Genomic DNA, 22,736 nt, shown 5'->3' on the forward strand with positions numbered 1-22,736 from the left:
AAGATACGATGCGGTGGGGGTCCAGAGCAGCTCCAGAATGCGCTCCCCCATGCGCCGGTTACGCTTGTAAATGAGCTCGTCCCTGAAGTAGCGGTCGATGGTGCGGGCGGTGATGCTGTCGGCCGCGGAGGACGCCGGCACGGTCGCCCGCAGCGGCGGCACTTGGAACACGGACGGCTGCCGACGACAGAGGTCAACAAGGTCAACTGGGGGCAGTTATACTGAGGGCGCTGATACCTACCGACGATAGAGGTCAACAAGGTCAACAGGAGCATTCGGCCCCGAGACGGACGCCGGGCGACGCAGGCTGTTCGTACCGTCAAGAGCTATTTATCCCATGGCACGGACTACCGTCGAAAACAAAGGATAACGCGGGTCAGAAGGAGCAGAGCAGTACGCACTTAAGCACTTAGCTTACGCATGCCGCTACGCACCACGGCGCGGGTGAAGCTGCTACCCGCGAGCGATTCGATAACACTACGGCTACCCACACAAGTAACTACGAGTGCACATGACCAGTGAAGCACGCAACAAAGACAAGGGTCCGCAGCTGCACGAGCTGTGAAGGTAGACTTCTCGAATCAGTTGGTAGTCGACGCTAAAGGGAGTGGCGTGAGCGGTTTTTCTATTCCTGGACACGTGCATCTGCGCCTCCTAAGCCTACGGAAGCAATGTCCGCACAAAAACACGCATTGCCTGGGGATCGTGTGTCCAGCTCTCCTGCTCGTCCCGTTTGAGGCCTACTTCGTGCAGCGATGCGATTGAGCTACGGTCACCTGGCCATTTTCCTTCACCGCTCTGTGGGTCATGCCCCACGCCCACCACTTCATGTCCATTCTCCGCCCTGCCTGCAGCGGGCAGCGCACGCATGCCATCCTCAGCACCTCCCGCCTTTTTCGTGTGAGTTATGCGTAACACTTAAAGCGCATTTCAAATTGATTATCAATGATGGCCGAGTCGAGCACCGCCAGTCACGCTCCTAAATGCCAGGCGGCCACAACATCATGCATCCATTGAATTCGTTCCCCAAACGAGGGCCGCGCTCAGTGCACTCTCGCGTGATGCGTGCCCATTCAGGGTGCAGTCAAATGCCGTAGGCCGGGGCCCCGACCCCGGTCACTCGGCGACACGCAGCCGGTCTGTGGACCAGCGGCGCGGGCGGCTGGAGTCGAACGGACCACCTCGCACGGGCTGCATGGGCCAAACGAGACAGCGTTTAACGTAGCGCAGCCGCACGAGGCCTGCTGGACTGTTTCGCTGTCGGTGACGCGTCGCAGTCGCCGTTATTTGCCTCTACGGTCGCAGTACGTCACCATTGGGAAGCCCCGGAAGACCGACGACAGCCGCTGTGGTTTGTGAATGCGCCCGGAGCTCTGCTCGTTGCTGGATTCCACAGGTCTTGGCGACGTCCCTTCCCAGCCACGGGCTCGGGGGCCGGCAGTTACCACTCATTACACATCCTCGGCCACCATCACGGGCCATTATCGGAGCCATTGTGGGGTTTGCGGCGCGATGGACGGCCTCGCCTCGGTCCCTATACTGTTATCAGCTCGTTCGGACGCGTTCCAGGCATCGCCACGAACAACGGGAGCACCACTCCCACGTGTGCCGATTTTAGAGGTCAAAATCACAAGCGGGCGATCGCGAACAGCATTGGGGGTCACGTTGTGAACGCTCTGAGCATGTTTGCAGCGGATGCATGAATGGCTGGCACGTACAGTGCAGCTTTGATATTCAGCAATACGGACGGTTCCGAATGCAGGAGGCGCCAATTTACATACATTCAGTGCAGAGTCGTAGCACAAGAACTTTGGGAAGATTATCACCACAGTGCAAGGAAAAGTGGCATCCTTTATTCGAATGATTGACTGCTCCAAATGTAGGTGCCGTGTCATCCAATCATCAATCGCCACCATCGAATCGGAAGGGTTAGCAATTAAAATGAGAGGAATGCTTGCATGTTGAACTTGCGCCGCCCCCCGAAAACGTGTCATACATTTACCGTACCTCCGGTCGTTATCAGCTGAACACTACGCGAATCTGCAAGTGAACAAGTTTGAGATGCACCACACGACCGCATTGGCCAACGTTATCACAAGCGCCCGCATGCGACCACAACTGGAGTCGTGCTAGCTATACGACCAGTCGTGTACCGGATCCAGCGATACGCATGTGGATGCAAACGCTGATGGTTTCATTTGACTTTCGGCGGCAGCCCATGCCCGTACAGGTCTGTTTTGATCCGCCCGCCGAGCCGGGTTGTCTTCAGTTGATATGCCCAGGCCTGCCCGTCCCGTGGAATACATCCACAAGCGCAAATGCGTGGTGGGAAGACGAATTAAGGATGTGTGCATTAGCAAAAGCCCACATGTCTAGAGAATTTGCTTTTCGGATGCAAAAGAAAGAGGCGAGAGGCCAGTCAGGACAATAGTCTGTCGGAAATCTAGAAAAAATGGGGCAGCGATACACCCCAGTCACGAACCGCAATCGTGAGTCAAGTGGACACCAAACGAGTGCTTTTAAGCGATTCTGAGCCATCGCGCTAACCGGCATCAACTGATCATCCGCTGCTTGGAAGGCCGTTTTCTGGCCCCCGGACCTGTCGGCAGCGGAGCTCGGCGGAGATCGGGGTCTCGCGAGGGCGTCATCGATAGTCAGCACCTGACGTGACACGACACATTGACGCCTTGTGCTGACGTGACACGACACGTTGGCACGGGCGACACGCCGGCCGCCTATCTGATCATGTTGGTGGTGGCCGCAAGATTTGTCCGCGTGACGGACCCGGACGGCCGGACGGTGCCGCTCCGGAGCCGTCCGCGGAGGACTGGCGGCGGCCGAGGACACTGCCGGGGAGGACTGACGGCGGCGGAGGACACTGCCGGGGAGGACTGACGGCGGCGGAGGACACTGCTGGGGAGGACTGACGGCGGCGGAGGACACTGCCGGAAGGACTGACGGCGGCGGAGGACACTGCCGGGGAGGACTGACGGCGGCGGAGGACACTGCCGGGGAGGACTGACGGCGGCGGAGGACACTGCCGGGGAGGACTGACGGCGGCGGAGGACACTGCCGGGGAGGACTGACGGCGGCGGAGGACACTGCCGGGAAGGACTGACGGCGGCGGAGGACACTGCCGGGGAGGACTGGCGGCGGCGGAGGACACTGCCGAGGAGGACTGATGGCGACGGATGACGCTGCCGGCCTGCTCATTCTGACGCGCTTGTCGGCACCAGATCACGGTCAACGTTGTGATGAGCCCGTGTTGGGGGTCGTGGTGAAGCCGTGGTGGGGGTCACGATGAAGCCATGATGTGGGTCGTGAGGAACCCGTGGTGGGCTCATGATAAACCCGTACTGGGGGGTCGTGATGAACCTGCGGTGGGGGTCAGAACCTGCGGTGCTCTGTATGCATGCGAATCCGGTGGGGGGGGGGGCATCTGGGACGCACTGAAGTCTTATACAGTCGAACGGTAAACGACGTAGAGCCTAAGAACCTGTCGTCTGACTTCAGGCACGGAGATTTAGTACGTCCTGACATCGCGTAATCCAGAAATTGCATTTAAATCCACAGGCATTTGGTAGATTTGTAGCTCTACAAGATGCGACAGTTTAATCGCGTAATTATTTGATTTTAGGAGCCAGTGGCTTTCATCTAAGCTCGTCGATTGACATTTTCTGGCAATCGATGCATCAGCAGTGTTGTACCAAACCACGAGTCACTTTCCGTTACGAAGCGTCCCTCGATTTGCGATTTGTGCGGTCGTTTATGCGGAAGGCATTACAAATAGGCACGGAAGTTAATGGCCAGCTGTCTCAGCTGATACAGTGAGCACATTTTTCACTTGTAATCATGTTCCTTGATAACCGCAGCCTAAACATAGAAATGATGAGAATCGCTTCTGAAATGCCAGTTGATTCAGTTCATATCCATCAGTGTCCCATTCGAGCAAGGCCGCAGCTGCATAATGCTGAGGTAATGATGTTGTTCCCACACAAACAACCCACAGAATCACCCAGTTTTAAAAACTTCACGATGTATGGACTATGCCTGTCGTCTTAACGCCAGTGAGTTCATACCGAAACTGTGTCCGACGTCTATTATCCGGAAATGAGCTGTACTAACAGGAGAGTAAGAAACGAAGGCCACATTTCATTGACGACGTACTGTCGCCCATAAAAGCGAGCCTTCAATGCCATATAATTCTACCTATCACAGATCAACATTGTAACTAACAATGTTAAAGTATTAACATTGTAAAAGTATTGTCGAACTTCAAAACAATGTCAGTACGCTTTTGCTTCTAATGACTTCTTGGTTTGCTGCTAATTTTCTCCCCCTGAACGTATCAAAAACATTCACACAGCATTACACAACCCTTTCTTCGCATTTCCGACTAAATGTGCAAATTAATAATTCACCTATTGAAGAGAAAAAAGAAATTAAATACCTTGGTGTAATCATTGACAAATCTCTTAAGTTTACAAGCCACACTAATTTTGTTGCAAGCATAGTAAGTAGAAATATTGGAATAATAAGTAGGGTTAGGTACTTTATTGATAAAACAACGTCACATCTACTCTATAACACTTTGATTCTTCCTTACCTAAATTACTGCTGCTTGGTTTGGGGCATAAATTATGCTTCTCAACTAGATCGATTGGTAATTTTGCAAAAAAGGGCTGTGCGTTTTATAGAAAATGTGTATCCTCCGCAAAGCTCAGAGCCAATCTTTAAACGATACAAAATTTTGAAACTATCGGATATTGCTAAATCTCAAATGCTAATTGTGATGCACAAATTTTTAACTTCACAGCTCCCTGCATCATTCGATTAAATTTACAATCTCTACGAATCCAATGACATGGATATGAGGCGAGCAAAACATTTAGAACAACCTTTCTCTTATCGTAATTATAGACGATTTACAGCATCCTGCCTCGGCCCTAAGCTGTGAAACCACATTATGGTTCCATATTTTCCAAGAATAGCTAATATCCCTGTATCGAAAACCATCGTTAAGAACATCATCCGCAAGCATTTCGCGAACACATATTAACGTAACAAACATATTTGAAGACATTGCCATCCTTGTGCTGTACATATCCAACGCATTTCATATTTGACCTCCTTCATGTTTCATAATCAGTTTCTGATATAAAGTCATGCACATATACCCAAATTAATGGCGCTGGCTCCGGGAGTTCTCCCAGCAACAAGCTCTGCTTAGCTGGGTGGACTCCCTGGAAATCCAGCCCAAAACCCAGCACAAAAATGACCAGGTAATTGCCCCCTCCAACTTGTGACTGTATAACCCTTACTAACACCAGGAATTGAGTGGTTGTAGATTATTGGGCGGTTGTAGCGGACTGTCATTAGCTGATTTTGGCTAATGACTACTCTAAGCCTTTTCATCTATGATTTTTCCCTACCTCTCACATAACACAATTCCCTCGGGTCTGCTCCACCTCCTCGCCTGTTTTTTTTAAAAGTTTGTTTCATCTTCCTAGCTGGGAGTGCCGCAACTTGATTTTATGTTTTCTGGTGTTAACATACGGTTTACTGCGTCGCTGGGATTGAGGGAGGGGCACTCCTGGTTACCTGTTCTTGGGTAACGGCGTAGAAAAAAAAACTGACAGTGCAAAATGTCAAAAATGGACCAAGAAACACGCATATTTGGGCACCAGACACCACCGTCCTTAACAACAGCGACATGATAGGCTAATTAGTCTTCATTAACGCACAATATGCCTGAGCGAATGCATGTGATAATGATAATGTGCGTCTGCATTAATGCCGGTACACATTTATCAAATGCATACCCTATCGATATTCCTGCACCATGTGATCGCCCCATATACACACCTGCAGCTTACTGACCCTTTACGCACGCCTTCTTCTCATCTACCCAACATTTTAGCTACCATTCCTGGAAGTGGGCTGCACCACAATCTAATAAAAATATCGATTTCCGTCCGTTTCATTCCACCCGAACCTCTCTTTGTACTCATCCGAGTCTTTCGATTCCACCCGGGGCTGTTTGTATCCATTGGAGCTTGTTCAGTTCCACCCGGGTATGTTTATATCCATCCAAGTCTGTTCAGTTTCACCCGGGTCCGTTTATATCCATCCGATTTTGTTCAGTTCCACCCGTTTCCTTTCGGATCCCCACTGGGCCTTCCGTATGATAACCGAACATACCACGATGTCATCGGGATTGGTCTAGATCTGCTCGGGTCTACTCACCCGCATCTGTCAGCATCCGTCCGTGTCCATCCGTGTTCGTCCGAACCCGACCCGTCCGTACCAGCTCAGACCCATATGTACGCGGGCGCGGGGGCGCGGCCGAGCAGGCCCGGCCCGGCGACCGGCCGAGCAGGCCCGGTCCGGCCGGCCGAGCAGGCCCGGTCCGGGCCGAGCAGGCCCGGTCCGGCGCGGCCGGGAGGGCCGGTCCGGCGCCGGCCGGTCGGCGCGCTCGCGCGCGATGATCCCGTGCCACGCCTCGCCGCCCCGTCGCCTGGCTGCCGTCGACAGCGACGCGACAGCGGCGCCGTGCAATATCGCCGTCGCTGTCGACGATGTGCGTCGAAGCGTTGACAGCAGAAACAGGGACGCTGGGGGTAGCGATGACGGGCGGGGGGGGCGGGGGCGTGCGTTTCTGGGAAGTACGTAACAAGAGAGAAAACGAAGAGGCTGTTTGGGAGTCACCAGTACAGCTGATTCATACAGTCAAACTTGACGCGACCAAATGCATTAATGGCGAGGCCATACCTCTCCTCCTGCACTCAGAGAACGCCTGGTGGCATGTGTTCCCATTGATTGCCGATTTTTGTACCAATGATTTTGTCCGGGACCGGTAACGCGGCGAATGTCGTAACACATTGCAAAATTAGAGCCACTCATTCAGCGCAATGCGCTTACATTTGAAAACTTGACCAAAATTATTTTTTACGTAAATCGGTGAACGTAGGCGGCGTTTTGCCATAGGTGATCATTCGGTACCTGTCCAACAAGTCACCAGCCTGAAGTCAGCTCTGGGACTGCAGACGGTAAGCACCTCCTCACAGCGCGCGGACGCCGCCGAGCGGATGTGGGGAGGGGAGGCTCCCCTGTTTACGTACCTGGCGGCCGGCAGGGGACCCGCCTGGAACATGTCTCCACTGCGGCGGCGCGGGGGTCGTCGACGGCGACGCCCGTATACAAACACCGCGGGCCGGCGGTCGCGCGCACCCAGCGCGCACACGCGTGTGGCGTTCAGTCAGGGTCGCCCCCCCCCCCCCCCCACCGCCGCGGCCGGCTCGCTAACGCCGGTGATACAGCGACGGCGCGACGGTTCTCGCGGACATGAACATCCCGGGGAAACGTTATGGTTGCACCGCATTTACTAATGAACGCTTCCAGCATTCTTGGAGGACGTCCGGCATGAGCTGAATCTTCGAAACAGGTCCGACGCCCAGTTGTTTGAGAAACGTGGAAATCTTGCACAAAATTAGTCGGGATCCCGAACAATTGTGATGGGTTATAAAACACGGCGTGTGCCAATTTCCCGTCTCCTCTTGTGTGCGCTCCATGAGGCGCGAAGAGCAATGTGTGCGTTTTGAGTGAGTGAAGCGCGAAAACGCTGCCGAGATGTTTGCAGACCCAGAGGTCATGCATGGTGAAGAAGTCGAGATGGAGGAATGTCGCGCATGTCCCAACCATGCGCGCCTTGCATACGGACGGTATGTAGCGTTCCATACGGGTTGTATGGTCTAAGGGTGATCAGGTAACGGGATGAAATCGGCGTGTACCAAAGGATGTATGTGCCCATATCTATATGGATTATTCGGCTGATCTTGTTATCTAAATAAAGATGATCAGACACCAGCAAGATAGCCTGTGAATTTAAAAAAAATACGATTGGAAAGTAGCTCGTGAAGAATAAGGGGCAAAGCAAACAATTCAGCGTTCATATAAGCTACAAAGAACCTTGCATGGGCGATCTCATAGGCACTTAACTCCAAACAAAAACTCACCCGGCGATTCAAATCAGTTTCTTGCAAAACGAGATAGCTGAAAGCGAGCTCACCGACATCACGCCAATTTGCCTCATAAACTGCGCCGATTAGGAGGCGATAAAAAGCTGGTCAGGCCAGTGGCCGCCGGCCGGTGTTTTACGGCATGAAAAACCCGGACAGGCGATGCTGCGAGCTCATTCCGCCAGATCGCCACCAACCGGACCGCTTCAAACGGCCGCCCCTGCCGGCTGCTAATGACCGTTCCCATCTCTGGCGGCGGGAGCCGATCGGACGGCCAATTATGCCGGAATGGGCTCGGCCATACACGGGCTGGCGTAATAGACTCGTCCGCCCGGGGGGCGCGTCGAAAGTTAGTCCACGTAGCGTGCGAACCAGGCAGGCGCCGGCGGGGCGCTTCATCACGGCCAGCATCGGGACAGTCGCCGTGTACAGCTGGGTAACTGTCGGCCCCTGGGTGGGGGCTGCGCGCGCGATTCTCCGGATGAAGCATCGCGGCAATGGAGAAATGTTCCATCCGAGCCAAATTGCACGAAGCGGTGCAATACTAATTCATTCAGCAAGCAGACGAATTCCTTAATATATGTCCCTCAGGTCCAGGAGGAGGTGAGATCAAATGGCGGTGGTGGTGGCCAGTGGTGTGGGCCCTGGGAGCGAACGCCTCTTGGCGTCTTCCGTATAGTACGACACATTTAGCCTTACGAAGGGTCGTGCTTACGCGCATGGTGAGCCACCGATCGGCCCTCGTCGTACGATCACCACAAACATTAAAGCCCGCGTAATGCGGCGATACGTGTGAAGGTCTATCCGCTCTTTGTTCAGCTGTTGAAGCGGCAGATGTGACCACTATGGACATGGACTGTCTCGTATCTTATGATGTTAAATGACATGCCACCCTGTTTACTGCTATTCAGTTTGTTTCGTTCTGACAGAAAACATCTTAAAAAATATGCGTCTTCTTTCTCAGAAAATCCGCGGTAAAAGTCGGAAGTCCCAAGGTTTTGCACTGGAAAGAATGAGCACACGTCATGCGGTCTAATTTGACATGCTGTTTTTTAGTCCAAGGGTCTTGACTTCCACAACCAAGCCACATCTTTCCAAGACAACTGCAATGTTGCAAAAAGTGAAACACAAAACGGAAGTGATGGTGCACACGATTGTGTTGGCATGCATTTCGAGCCAGTGATCTTACGCATTAATGCGTGCAAAGCCTTCGCATGCTCCGTAAGCGGACCTTTTAGAGTAAATATATTTGTCCTGAGTTTTAGGCCACAACTCTATGTGATCTTAATGCACGACCATTTCCAGAATATTCGCTTAAACTAAATTTTGGAACTTGATGGCCGGAATAGCTATCAATTGCTAACGCATCGTAAATGCCTTATTGTTAGGATGGAAGAATTCATCAACTTAACCACGCAAAAACCTTCACAAGAACATCTGGGGCTTCCCACCAGTATCTGCAACTGCCTGCACCGTTCGTGGGAGTACATGGTCTCAGGAGCACCTGGTGGTGGGAGTTACTCCATGTCGGCTGGTTTCATCAGTCCCACTAAGCTGTCACAGTAAACCTTCATTACCGACGCTCACCAGAACGTACGCACAAGTCGCGATGGTAGCTATCATGCAGGATGTGGTTAGCGCGGTGACACAGTCCATGTCTCCTAAACATCTAAGTTTTGCGTCGTCACTGGGTGGATGGTGAAATTCTCCCCGGCACGTGCGATGATTCTCACCGGTATCTGGGATGAGTCGCGCCGGAAGATGACCTCGTCCAGGTCGCCGCAGTTGTAGTGTTTGATAAGGTCCTCGGTGGTGTAGGGTGGCGCCTCCTGGCCGGCCCGGATGTTCTCGTGCTGGTTCAGCGTCTGATTCAGGGCAAACACCACCTGGCGGCGGCGGAACGAACCACCGGTCACAAGACGGCCAGGTTCTCCAGCGGGGTCTCGCCCACGGTGGAGCATGAGACCGGGCCACGAGACATGCGTAACTGGAGACTACTTATCAAACAGTGGAGCACAACACAGACCACACCACACTGCACACTATTCCCCAAAGGAAGAACGCCGCACCGGGCCACAGAACACCGGGTGGTACAGCTCACCCACCGGAGAGCGCAGCACAGCGCCAGCTCGTGACCCGGGGTCAGTGCGGAGGGTTTGAGGTCATGGGCAGTCGCTATCAAGCAGCTGCAGGCACGCACGAACAGCACGAATACACAGCGTGGAGTTGGTGGACTGATGGTCGAGGTTGGCAATGTGAGTACGACTCAGAGCTTGACGATGTGGCACGGTGGTGCTGGTTCATGGTTGACTATGTAATACCTGTGAATTTGTCGTGCGTTACACACAACTCCTTGAACTCCTTGCACGGAAATATCAAGAACAATAAAATAAAGATGAGCTGGAACGGCTAAATGCTACGAAACTGGAGTCACCTCAGCTAATTAGCTTCCGCGGCGGGAAAACACCGCCAAACGTGTACAAGACGCTTGCTGCATTTTGCGAATCGTGCCACCGTTGTTATTTGCCACCAAAAACTGCCAAAAATTTACGGGAGAATAGCGTCTGCGGTGGCTAACAGGAATGTTGAACGCGGCTATACCATGTAATTGTTTACACTTGATTAGGCAAGAAAGGCCTTAAGCCACTGATTTTTCGTTGCATCGAGTCTACATGCTGAAAAGCCGACCGCCAGTACGCAGCAGGTACTAGTTACACGAATATATCATGCTATTAATGATACGTCCCGAAGTTCCAAGGCATTGATCATGGTCACGAGTGGCGTCGAACACTGCCGCGAGCTTCAAACGTCGAGTATTAATTCGAACTGTCAAGCCTGACATTTAGCATTGCACAACAGCCGTCGGTACGCAGCATAACGATGACTGCTTGGTGTCTTCATTTACCCGCAACGCCTCCTAGTACAATGACCGTCGGTCGTTTTCCGCATGAAAACTCATGATTCACAAATATTTAGAAGCACGGCGTGATTACACCCTGAGCCTGGGTAATTATATCTGTCCTCCTGCAGCCACTCACGACATGGGAAGATGACCAGGGACACGGCGGTCACGGCGCCGCTGCAGCAGAGTACGCCAGAGTACCCTGGGCCACGCACGCGATACCCGTGTGAACGTACATAGCTGCGCGGTGTCAGTCCCCTGGCTGCTGCGCACCGCAACCAACTCACGTGCTTGAGGCTAATCTGCAGCACCTTGTCTGAGGTTAGTTGCTCTTTTGGACTCAGTTCTTATCGGTGACAACGTCACTAGGCCATCACGAATTTGCTGTTTCATTTTATTCGTAAAGGCGTGGGAATTGTGACGCCGAGCTGGAGTGACAACGCGTTCATCTGTTTCTTTGCTACCTGTTTACGCCTCATTATTGATGTATTTGTATGCATATTGCCCAACGAGATGGAGCATGTGCACGGCGAAGGCAGCGCAGAGCGCACCAAGAAACAGGCGGCGCAGGCGCTGGAACACAACGCCGAGGACCGCCGCGGCGTCACCGGACGGGCGCCGGGCCGCGGAAAACTCCCGACGGCCTAACTGCTGCCGGATGTGCTGCATTAGCCAGCCGAGCACGCAGACGGCGAAGCGAGCGGTGGGGCGGAGCTCATGGCGGCGCATGCCCGCGCCGGGCTCGGCTCGACTCCCCCGGGAGCGCGGCGGCTGGCGGGCCGCTCAAAGGGTTCAAAGCGCGCCGCATGGGCCGCGACGCGTGAGGCGGCATTGTAGCAGCCAGCTCGCTCAAACGGCGGCATTGTGGCTACCAGCCCACTCAAACGGGGGCATACTGTGGCGCAGTGATGTCATACAGGTCCTGTCATGCCGTGTACCCGGCAGATGGGCGCCCACGGACTTGAATATCACCGAGGTGGATCGCGTGAGGTCCAGGAAAACTGTCCAGACGCTTATTTGATGGGGCAGTCATGGACAGGTTCAGGCACCTGATCTGATGCCAGAAACGATTACCTGGGACGCATGTGTCAAACCTCCATTCCCACTGGAAGTCAGTACTACTCGACCAAACCTTTACTAAGACGAGCATCCCGAAAAGTTGTGAATCATGCTTCATTATGCATAATAGTCGACATTATACATCATGGCTTTAAAGAACGAAAACGTCCTTCATTTTATGCGCATAGATTTCAACAATAATTAATGCGCACTTCTCGCATAGATGGCGTGCAAAACGTCTGGAACAACTGTCACGACACCTAAGGATGACTGAAAACTAAATATATCCACTGTATCAATGTGAAAAACATACAATGTCAGTGCCGCAGGATTTCATGACAAAATGTCCCGTATCTCGCATCAATCAAGCTGTAGATTCTGGAAGTTCAGTGATGCAAATTTGCCAGGAAGCCAGATGATTCGGTTTTCGTCTCGTCAGTAGCACTGCATTCGATTCTCGCTGCCCGCCACTTCTGACTCACAGTGCGTCAGACGTGCGCAACCCCTGTCGAGGCGGCGCTCCGAACCGACGCGGCCTCAGGACCCCACCGACCAAGCTGACCCGCCGCCGTCACCGCCGCCGCTGCGCCAGCCAAGTCGCCGCCCATTTCACGGTCCATTACGGCGCCGTTGGTGAACGACCGCCGGCCGGGTGGCCAGCCGGCCGCAGGCCCGGCTCCGGCAGCCACGGAGGGTGCTCGCGGTCAGGCCAGCCCGCCCGACGCCCGCCGTCGAGCCCGTCTGTTCATGCGGCCTGAGGGGGGCCGGGGTGCGACGCACACTTCCGACCGGGACTTTACGCCAGGCGATATAAGCTGCGCCGGTATCGCGGTTCGGCGGCACCGGGAGACGCGGCCTTTGCCTTCGGGCCAGCATGACAAGAGTTAGGCGAAACATGATGTTACCGCGCAAACCACAAGTTACTTTGAAATGTGCCGCCGAATTTTTAATCAATTCTTTGCTGAGTTTCACGCCTTCAATAGTTTAGTTTGGTTTTTAGTAGTTTTTAATCGGTCTTTCAGTTCGGCACGGACGCTCCATAAACAAGGGACAAAATGAGGTGAGTCGCGAACTGTATTTATCCACAGTGAACATTGGCTGTGGCTGCTCTGCGTCGACAGATCTTTGCCCCGGCGGCCTAGGCCGACCCCACCCGAGGTGTCGAAGATTCGTCTCGCATTATTCGTGGAGAACACAGAGAAGCGTCCAGAACGAAGCTGTTCACGGGCGTAGCCGCCGTGAGCCTGCAGAGTAGACGAGCTGTTCCCATCCCTGCCCTCCCCCCCCAAAAAAAACCCGGTGAAAATTGCTCCATTGGTGAGTGGTCGTAAAATATCCCGCTAACAGGCCCGTCTTCAATCATGGCCTTTTTCCTTCTGCGTTTGTTTGTTTCCAAATGAGAGTAATTTTTTGCCGTCATTCTGAAAGTAACACCTGATATAGGGTTACACAAGGTCGCCACGGAAAAGAGGCTGCTCCAAACGCCATGACCAAATCACGGCTGACACCCCTGCGACGTAAACGAGATCTGCAGTTGACAAACAGACGGGGGGAAGGGGGGGGGGGGGGTCGTGGACGTGAATCTCATTACCATGTGAGCTGTGGCGGTTCAAGCGTTTCTGTTAAAGGGTCAAAGTCTGGGTGAATGTGCACAGGCTAAAAGCATCGGCTGAAAACTAGATGGTGAGAGCAAATGTCATGAGGTGACGGTATGCACTTTTGGTTGAGGTCGAGGGAAAGGTGGGCGTTAAACCAAGGCAGCCATTGTTTAGGCAGCGATCGCTGTCAGTGATAACTCAACAGCCACCAGACAATACTGTTGGACATCATGCTTTATCCCATGACATCGTGATGCTCGAGGCACAGCCCCGCAATACATCAGCATAAACAACCCATCCTCGGACGCGGTCATGAACTCCTCACGCTCTTCAGATGGGACGGCTGTGGGACTCGGCGCCCGCAGCTACATCCCTGTGCCCTGGCTTCAACAGCCCGGGAAAACTGACGAGCCCTGCTCAACAGCCACACCTCTGACGTGTCTGGGTGCTGACAGTCGCGCCCCGTGTCGCGCCTCGGCGCCAGCGTACAGTCGTGCCCCGTGTCGCGTCTCGGTATCAGCGCACAGCCGCGCCCCGTGTCGCGCCTCGGCGTCAGCGCACAGTCGCGTCCCGTGTTTCGTCTCCGCATCAGCACACAGTCGCGCCCCGTGTCGCGCCTGCCGGCATCAGCGCACAGTCGCGTCCCGTGTCGCGCCTCGGCATCAACGCACAGTCGCGCCCCGTGTCGCGCCTCAGCATCAGCGCAGTCTCGCCCCGTGTCGCGCGCCGTGCCGTACCTCGGCATCAGCGCACAGTCGCGTCCCGTGTCGCGCCTCGGCGTCAGCGTACAGTTCCAGACCAGACGGCGACTGTTTGGTGTGGAAACACACCCAGACAGTGCGGTGAGACTGAAGACAGCCGGGACCGCGCCGGTTCGACAGAAATAGGTCTCCGACCGCGCGCTGGGCGATAAATCGACTTCAAAAACATCGTCTGCCGGGGTCCGCGAGCCGCCCCGCGCCAGAAATAGTGCGGGTCACAGCGTCCAGCCACGACAAAAATGCAAGCAGCAGCACACAAGTTTACCCCTGACATCTTCCCACACGCCGAAAAAAAATCCACCGACCAGTTATCACAGTGTAAGTAAGCCACGCGATGAAAATTCGACGTGATGTCTCGAGTATAGCGGTGACATGTTTTTGGTTTGAGCACCTGTGGCGCGGAGGTAGGAGGGCTGCTTGATTGTTTGCCTTACTGCATCGCGTTACGTCCGTGGGCGTTGAATCCCCGCCAGCTGCACCGCCGAGGGACTCACCACAACACGCGGAGGCATGCCCAGTGCTTCCATTGTTCTCTCTGCCCTAGCAGCAACAGTTATGGATCATGCCGACTGTCGCTCCAGTTCGCGATTGTCGTGAATGATGTCAGAAAAGGACGGTTTACTTACTGATGAACATAAGGGTCTACGGTTTGGAAAGAAATCGGGCCGCCATGGTTAGCAATCATGGAAACAACTAGTACTACCACGTCGCCTGTTGGCGTGCCAGGAATCTGAGGTCACTGCCGGCACCGTTACAGATTTGCGGGTTTCGCGCCTCACTCGTCCAATATAGTTCTAAATCATCAATACCTGACCTTAAAGTTCAATATACGTGCAATGCTGCAATCACACGGCATATCTATTGGATCAAAGTATGCTCTATTTGAGCGGAGAAATATGCCCGCGCCGGTCTGTTCCATCCTTCAGTGGCCGTGGCGCGTAAGACACGCGCTCCTTCAAAGTCAAGGGACGCGAGCTGTTATTACTGCACGCTGATTGAGTTTGGAGCACGCTTGAGAGAAGAACGTAGCCCAGACAGATTGCTATTGCACTTTGAACAGTTGAGTTCCGCGAATCATAACCTAACAGATTACGTCTGGCGATACGACGTCACGAAACGTTCGTCTTGCTGGCATAAAGCCAGGAAGATGTGAATCACGAGGCAATGCGCACGCGACTCGGAACATCATCCTGCAGAGCGAGTCCCTAAATCCAAAAATTCTCAGTCATACGGACAGCGCGAGATCGTCGCGCTACCATATCAGTGCCAGCAGACGCCAAGTCAAAAGTACGCTCCAAGCGGGACAGTGCGTGCGCCAGCGGGATAGTGTGTGCACCAAGCGGGACAGCGCGTGCACCAAGCGGGACAGTGTGCGCCAAGCTGCGTAGTCCTGCAGCGTCCAGTTGGCGTCCCAAAAGCACCAGTGCGAACCGCTGCCGGCTGCGGCCCCACTCCTCCTCCCCAGGGCCTCACGGCCGCGGACCGGCAGGCGGAGAGTCAGCATCACCGTTCGCGGGTGCTAACCAGGAACCACGCCGCTGGACTCCTCTTCCAGTCGCAGGCCGTGTGTGTGTGTGTCGGCCGTAGTTGCCAAACACGCCTCGGCCGCCAGAAATAGCCCTGTCGCCCTCAGCGCCCCATCAGTCATCCACAGCCACCGGGGTCACTGTCAGCGGCGGCGGCGCTGACGCCAACTGGCCAGCGAGCGCCGAAGCCACCCCGAAGTACGCCGCGCGGTCCTGAAGCTAACCCCCAACCGGCTGCTTGGCTCAGAGGCCACTCTGGGCCGGTTGATTGGTTGACTAACGAGCAGCAAAAATCATCCGATGGGTTTAGACCCCGCCGCGCGACGGTCGGTTTCCAGCCCGCTGCCGGAGAGGGGTCAGCGAATTCTACCCCGAGGATGGACAATGGCGAGGTCTCCATCTCTTTTTACACCATTCTCTTTCGAGATTCGATCTCTTTCTAGACCGATCGGGTGCGAATACACTCCGCGGTCGGCCAATTCGGAAGGCATATCCGACGATCGGCAGCACGTTCGTTTGTTCGTTTAGCTGCCAGATCCGTCAATCTGACCTCCTAGCTCGTTCTTCTGACAGCCAAACTCATCTTTCTGACGCCCGCGCCTGTCCGTCTCAGGCGCGCCGGGATCGCCGCAGCTGGCGGCATGTCACCGTCCGTGTTACCGCTAATTGGCGCCTCCGGTGCGCTGTCAGCTCGCGCCAGGCCGGCCACGTGACGTCACCGGGCGCCGGTGCTCCGTCTCCGCGTCAGCCTGGCTGGTGGGTCGCGCCCGCCGGGCCGAAGGATTGGCACACGCTCTCCAGAGGCAGATCAGAATCACGCTGCAGAGGTAAGGTCGCTGTCGTCTGACCGCTCGGCCGGTACATTAGACTGAAAGCGAGGAAACGTGCGTGCGCTTTTAGCTGACAGTGGTCCAACTGTTCAGCAGTCGGGGTTCTATCGACTTAAACTCAAGGATATCGTTGAGAAGGGACTAGGAAGCGTAACTTGTATGCTGTGGTTTTGAGGGGGCAGTGAGCATCATCCTCAGTTTATGTCTACCTTTCACCGCATAGACGGCTCCAAACCCTTGACATAGGTTAACGTAGGTCTGTTCAGTGCTTTTAGAAAACGCAAACAGAGACGAACACTTCGGCATTTTGTCGGCAGCGACTACCTTCTCCAGTCGAACCGACCAGCCGCATGGCCGGTTGTAAGGGGGTATCCATTCCGCCTTGGAGGTCAGAGTCAGCCTGGAAGGCGATGCCGAGGCTCAGAGAAGACATTCCACTCAGCCTTCGAGGTCATCTTTGGCGGGCGCGACTCCACATATTTGGCTCGGAGATACAGTCAGCCTGTCAGCCTGAGCCCAACAAGTCCGGAAAAACAACGGCCTCCGCCGGCCTTTCAGCGAACCGTCCAATTTTGCAAGTGGCTGGCGTGTGACATCGTGTCACGCACAAATCGCTGGTCGAACTGGCCGAGGAATTCCAGCTCCAAACTTCGGAGAAACATCCGTCTTCTGAGAGATCCGGGCAGAACACAGCCTGGACATAGCGCCGACGCGAGCCTTCACGCTCACCGCTAGCCCACACGAACTGAGCACCTCACTTAGCCCTGACCTATGCCGAGCCACACGCCGGCACACAAATAGCCGCCGCCAGCCTCCTCGCCGCCGGCCGCCGCCTCAGGCCGTGACGGCGCCCCGCCTGCGTCCCGGTCCCGCGAGCCCCAAAGGCCGGCCGGCCGGGCGCGGCGGGCCGCCCCGCCGGCATCCATCAGGCCTAATGCGGGCGTCACAATGGCCAGGGCGCGCGCGACACGCCGTCCTGCGCGCTCCGTCGCGTCCGTCGACGCGGCCCGCGCCGACCGACGATCGACGGCCGATCCCAGCGTCGAAGTCGACGAGGAGAGAGCGGAGGGACACGGATGTCGTCGGCGTAGTGAAGGCAGCGTGAAATGAAAGGAAGTGGGAGAGCGTGACGGCCCCCGGCAAGGCGATTTGAAACGAGATGGCTCGCGAGGCAACGTCTACATAACGGTTATGTGATTGGATGCACTAGATCACACGTTACAATGACTTTTACACACACTCATATATATTACCGTGAGGAGTCGGGACTGGATCGTGCCCTCGTGAAGCAAGTCGGAACATTGTTGTCTCTGGCAAGCCTGTACCCAGTGTTGTAGGCGAACCGGTCTTCGCCGCCGGCACACTGCCGTCCGTCAGCATGATAACAGCGCGCAGCGGGACGCCAGCTCTGTTCAACACAGGTCGTGTCCGGTGAGCATGCTGACGGCAGGACGAACAGCGGAGCGGCGTGCTTTGGCCGTGTCCGGCGGACACCGTGAAGCCGGCGTCAGCATGCCTTGTAACTGGGAGGGGTGGTGTCAAACATCCAGAACCGACTGAGATTAGAAAGAACACGCCGCCACGGGTCGGCTATGGGAGTGCTAGATTGGTGCCTACGGGCAAGAAGATATTCACATATATATATATATATATATATATATATATATATATATATATATACGGTGCAATTTTTTTAGTGATTTTGTTAAAAAGTGTCCGGCCGCTGACGTCCGATGGAACATTTTCGTTAGCTTTCTCATAGCCGACGAGTTCATGAAACTGGGTCGTCGAAAGACACGATTCCCTACGTAAGCCATTGACGATTATCGCTGGCCTGCCCTTCAAGCACAGGTCGGAGCGGCGATGACAACAAGATCGTTTCTCGCCGCCTTCCATACGGCCTGCGTATTTTATCCTTCACCCGAACGTCCATCCGCGCCGCTTCGCCGCGGTGTCCCCGGCCCGACGACAGAGGCGGGTCCTGAGGCCCGGGCGGAGCTTCTCCCGCGCGTCACGAGCGGACCGGCCACGCCGCTGGCTGATCGTGACCACGCCGCCGCCGGCGGGGGTCCAGCCGACCCACGTGAGACTGACTCTGGCCAGGGGCTCCGGAACCGACCCAAGCGTCTTAACGCCAGCCGTCAGGTGAGGGCGGGACAGCGGCACCTGGTGACGTGCCGCGCAACACCGGAAGAGCCGGAACCTTCGCGAGGAGCCCGCTGGGTGCGACCACACGACCACGTCTCTGCAGCCGAGAGAGATGTCTCTCGTTACTTGACCTGTGGTCAGTAATCTTTGGCGGGGCTGATCACAAGAATCAGGAAGAAGTCATGGCTGCGAGACTTGGATGATTTGCATTGAGCAGAATTAGTTTTACTGAGCATCGACAACACCGTAATGGCTCTCGCTGCGCGGGTAGCCCGTTCATTGGAAGCCAGGGAGCGGCCTATGGTATCTATTTAACATGACCGGCGGGAAGCACAGCGTCTCTTGGCCAGACATTTTTAGATGGACATGACGTTGCCAGGCATGTGAATGTGTTTGTCTGACCCAGCCGCAAATTTATGTGTGGGGGCATATGCACCGAACTAGCGTATGGGTCTTAAACGATCACCAGCTGTCCGGCTGGCGAGCTATTAACAGCTTCTTAAGCCCAGCGTGATTCTTATGCCATCCAACAAATTAAGTGTGTTTAGATAGACGTCGGCTGTCGTCGTCAGTCAGGCCCACAGAAACCCGCGTGTCGGCTGCGCAGTGCAGCCTGAACACCCGGTGCCGACTTAAACGAGTACCGTACTCCAGGCCGTGCGGTGCGATCATGGGACCAAGTTCCTAGAGTACTCTGAAGCGGTCGTGAGAAGCACTCATCATGCAAATGAAATATCACTATCGAGGCCGTTCGAACGTCTGAAAATAGACTTTCTGACCTGAAGCCACATGCAGCTGTAGCGATGCAAACACCTTAAAATCAGTTGACCAGTGATCAGTTCAGAAATCACCTCACCACGCCAACTCCCACTCTGCCCACGCCAGAAGACCTGGCGTGCAGAGGTGCATGCACCGACCCCGTGCACACACCCGCCTCTGCGGCGGTCAGTGCATGCCACCTGTCCGCATCACAGCGCCGCCGGAGGCCGGGCAGAGAGCGGAGAGTTCGGGTCCACGCACGTCTGCTCCGGCCGGCCTTTTACCAGAGACAAAAACGGCACAGAACGCGGACAAAAACGCCTCCGGCGGTCGGACGCGCCACGTGTAACAGATCCGGACCGGCCCGCAGACCGGGTCCGGCTGAGTCCAGTCGGACCCGGCGCAGAGGATGAGACAGGCTCCGTCGGGATCCTCCCGCCGTGACCGTGTCCCTCTGGACCCGGCGCGGGGTGTGGCAGTCCTCCTCCGGTCCCCCGAGTCAGGAGCGGGCCGCGCAGTCCGGAGTCAGAAGCGGCCGGACATCAGCCGGCCGGATCCGACAGACGGAGTGCTCGTCGCGGTGGCTACACGTGCGAAAAGGACAGCTCCTTCCCGGATCCAAAACGGACAAAATCGCGCCGGCGTAGACCCGGCCCCTTGGCCGTGTTGGACAGAAATCGACACGCTGGCCGATACGTGGCCGTATGTTCAGGACGCCGAACATGACCCCGCGTGCGAGTTGTGTGACGCCCGGCCGCTGCTCGGACGTCACTGCGCGTCATGTCGTGTGGCGTCAGAGCCCCCAAATCCATCATGATTCTGACTTTGGTTGGCTGCCCAGTAAAGCCCCTGCCGTCCGAAGGAGCCCCGACGGTTTTCCATTTACGGGACACCGCATCAGATTTCACTCCATCTTCTCGACAATCGAGGCGGTCTCGGCTTTCATGCCGCCGAACATCAACCCCACAGATAAGGCTGAGCTGGACCACGCCATCAGAAAAAGCGCGCTGAAGACGGACAAAAGCCCCTTGCGCTCCCAGCGTCTATCCACGTCATCACGCTGCGGCGAAACACTGAAATACTGCCCTGCCAGGGTGGTCCTGCAACCAGAATTACCGGCCGGTTTTGGACGATAACCATCGTCGATTATAACTCAGTAATAGCAGCCGGAGTATTGGCGGCTTGACAAATGTGGCTGTTGCCTTCACCGGAGCAGTAGATCAGATTGGCTGGGGCCCGCCGGCAGCTCCATACATCAGCGGCTGGTTCTAACGCTCATCGCCGGGAGCTGCCGGTACATCGGGGATGCTATTTCCCCTGAGAACGTGCTGGCATGGCACCAAGGCCAGCCCATGTTAAGCCTCCTCTCATGAGCCGAAGATAGGCGAGCGCAACAACAAGCGTTCGCGGCAAAGCACTCTGCTCAATATCCACGGTTTCTTTTCACCTCCATATAGCACTGAACGGTCAGTGTACTACCCAGAGCATACTTGTTTCAACTCATAAGCACTTACCATAGGCTGCGGAAATTCAAAGCAAGGACGTGGAAATGATTCCTCCTCTGGCACGGCCAAATAACACCATCTCTCCGTTGGCAGGACCACACTAGATGTAAAACGAGCACCAAAACAGACCGTGAATGTCTGTCAGGTCGCGACCACGACTTGCACCACCTCAGCCAGCCAAATGGCCCGAGCACCCACCTGTGGCATGCCGAGTCCGTTGAGCGGAAGACACTGCTCCTCGACGCGCTCCACGGCGCCGGTGCGCTTGTTGCGCTTCTCGGCCTCCAGCGCCAGGTACAGGTCAAGCACGGGCACGCCACGCGACCGTACGTCACTCTCGGGTCAGCGTGTTCACCATCAAGCATCACCCAGACGGGTCGCTTCTGCTGCCAGTTGCCGGTGATGGCGTTGAAGAGGTAGTCGGCGTAGAGGCCGCGGCGCGCTGGTCGGCCGTCATCCAGAGCGGCATCATGTGGCGCACGTAGTCCAAGTGCTTCTGGAGTCGCCGGTAGATATCACTGGGGAGCAGCTGGTCCAGGCGGGAGCCGCGCGGTAGCAGCTGACACTTGGTGAGCGCCGAGACGGTCTCGGAGTTGGTCAGGTCCAGCTCGAAGAACACGGCGTCGGACAGGTGGAAGGCGCGTTTAACGTTATCCGGAATGTGACTCCAAACGCGGTCGTACGGCACGTGGATCGTGCCGAAAAAGTAGGACGGCGGAGAAGTGTTGATGCGCCACAGGAACGATGACTGACGAGTCTGCAACAGGGCGGCGCTGAGTCATCGGCAGGCACGCCGCGAGCTCTCTTCTCATGCGATTCGCCGGTGGTCTGTTAAACAATATCAAGATCTGTATCATCCCCGAGCCCGGCGATCATATGGAAAAGATGCTCCGCGGAATGAGTCATGGCGTTTGATGTGAATGAACTCGTGAAAGCAGAAAAACCATTATTTAAGCGCACCAGGCACGGAGCGGTAAATACCACCCGTTGCGAGCAGAGCCTGTACTCAAACACCCATCCAAAGAAACGAACACTGCGAGGTGATTAACGCTATCGCTCTATCTGAAAACCAGAAAGAGCGCGCGGGTCTTGGGCTTTCGCTGTCTATCACCTGATCTAGTTAGTTCATTTGCCTCACATAATTGAAGGCAGCACCTACACGCGCCACCTGTCACCCCCGATCTCCGAGGCGGCGAGTCACGTCACTAAGCCCACATCCGGCAGCGGTGCCAGACGGGACAGACGCCCAGAAGTGTTATCTTTCGATTCCCGGCCTGAGCCGGGCCGTCACCGCCCCCCCCCCCCTTCGCTCGGCGCCGGATGGTGACAGGTGGCTAGCGGACGTCACCAGCCATCAGCCGAGGCATCACTGACAGCCGTATCAGACACCCCTGTGGGCCCCTGTGGGACGCACGTGATTTCCTAGAGATGGTTTGCATGTGAAATTTTTGCTTACCAGCACCACACGTGTCGCCCTACAAATACAATGTACAGTATACGCTCTGTGTACACACACATACGCGCATATATACAAATTATACGAATTTATACATATGTATACATATACGCTTTCAATAGTCTTTACTATCTCAATCATATATGTTCGTATCATAATGAGTGCTCTCTAGGG

The 22,736-nt window shown here is 55.3% G+C and overlaps 1 protein-coding gene across 1 annotated transcript in view; it reads right to left on the reverse strand.

Moving 5' to 3' along the window:
• LOC119091531 (metalloprotease TIKI1-like) overlaps positions 1 to 22,632 on the reverse strand; it is a 24,577-nt gene extending 1,945 nt beyond the window's left edge. The window contains 7 exon segments of the mRNA XM_037214340.1: positions 8 to 177; positions 9,752 to 9,904; positions 21,305 to 21,445; positions 21,447 to 21,467; positions 21,469 to 21,545; positions 21,548 to 21,863; positions 22,627 to 22,632. Coding sequence (XP_037070235.1) covers positions 8 to 177; positions 9,752 to 9,904; positions 21,305 to 21,445; positions 21,447 to 21,467; positions 21,469 to 21,545; positions 21,548 to 21,863; positions 22,627 to 22,632 — 884 coding nt within the window.
• Between the last annotated feature and the right edge of the window lie 104 nt (positions 22,633 to 22,736).

The sequence above is a fragment of the Pollicipes pollicipes genome, unplaced genomic scaffold (assembly GCF_011947565.3).
Source record: "Pollicipes pollicipes isolate AB1234 unplaced genomic scaffold, Ppol_2.1 Scaffold_3447;HRSCAF=4054_pilon_pilon_pilon, whole genome shotgun sequence".
NCBI classification, from domain to species: Eukaryota; Metazoa; Arthropoda; class Thecostraca; order Pollicipedomorpha; family Pollicipedidae; genus Pollicipes; species Pollicipes pollicipes.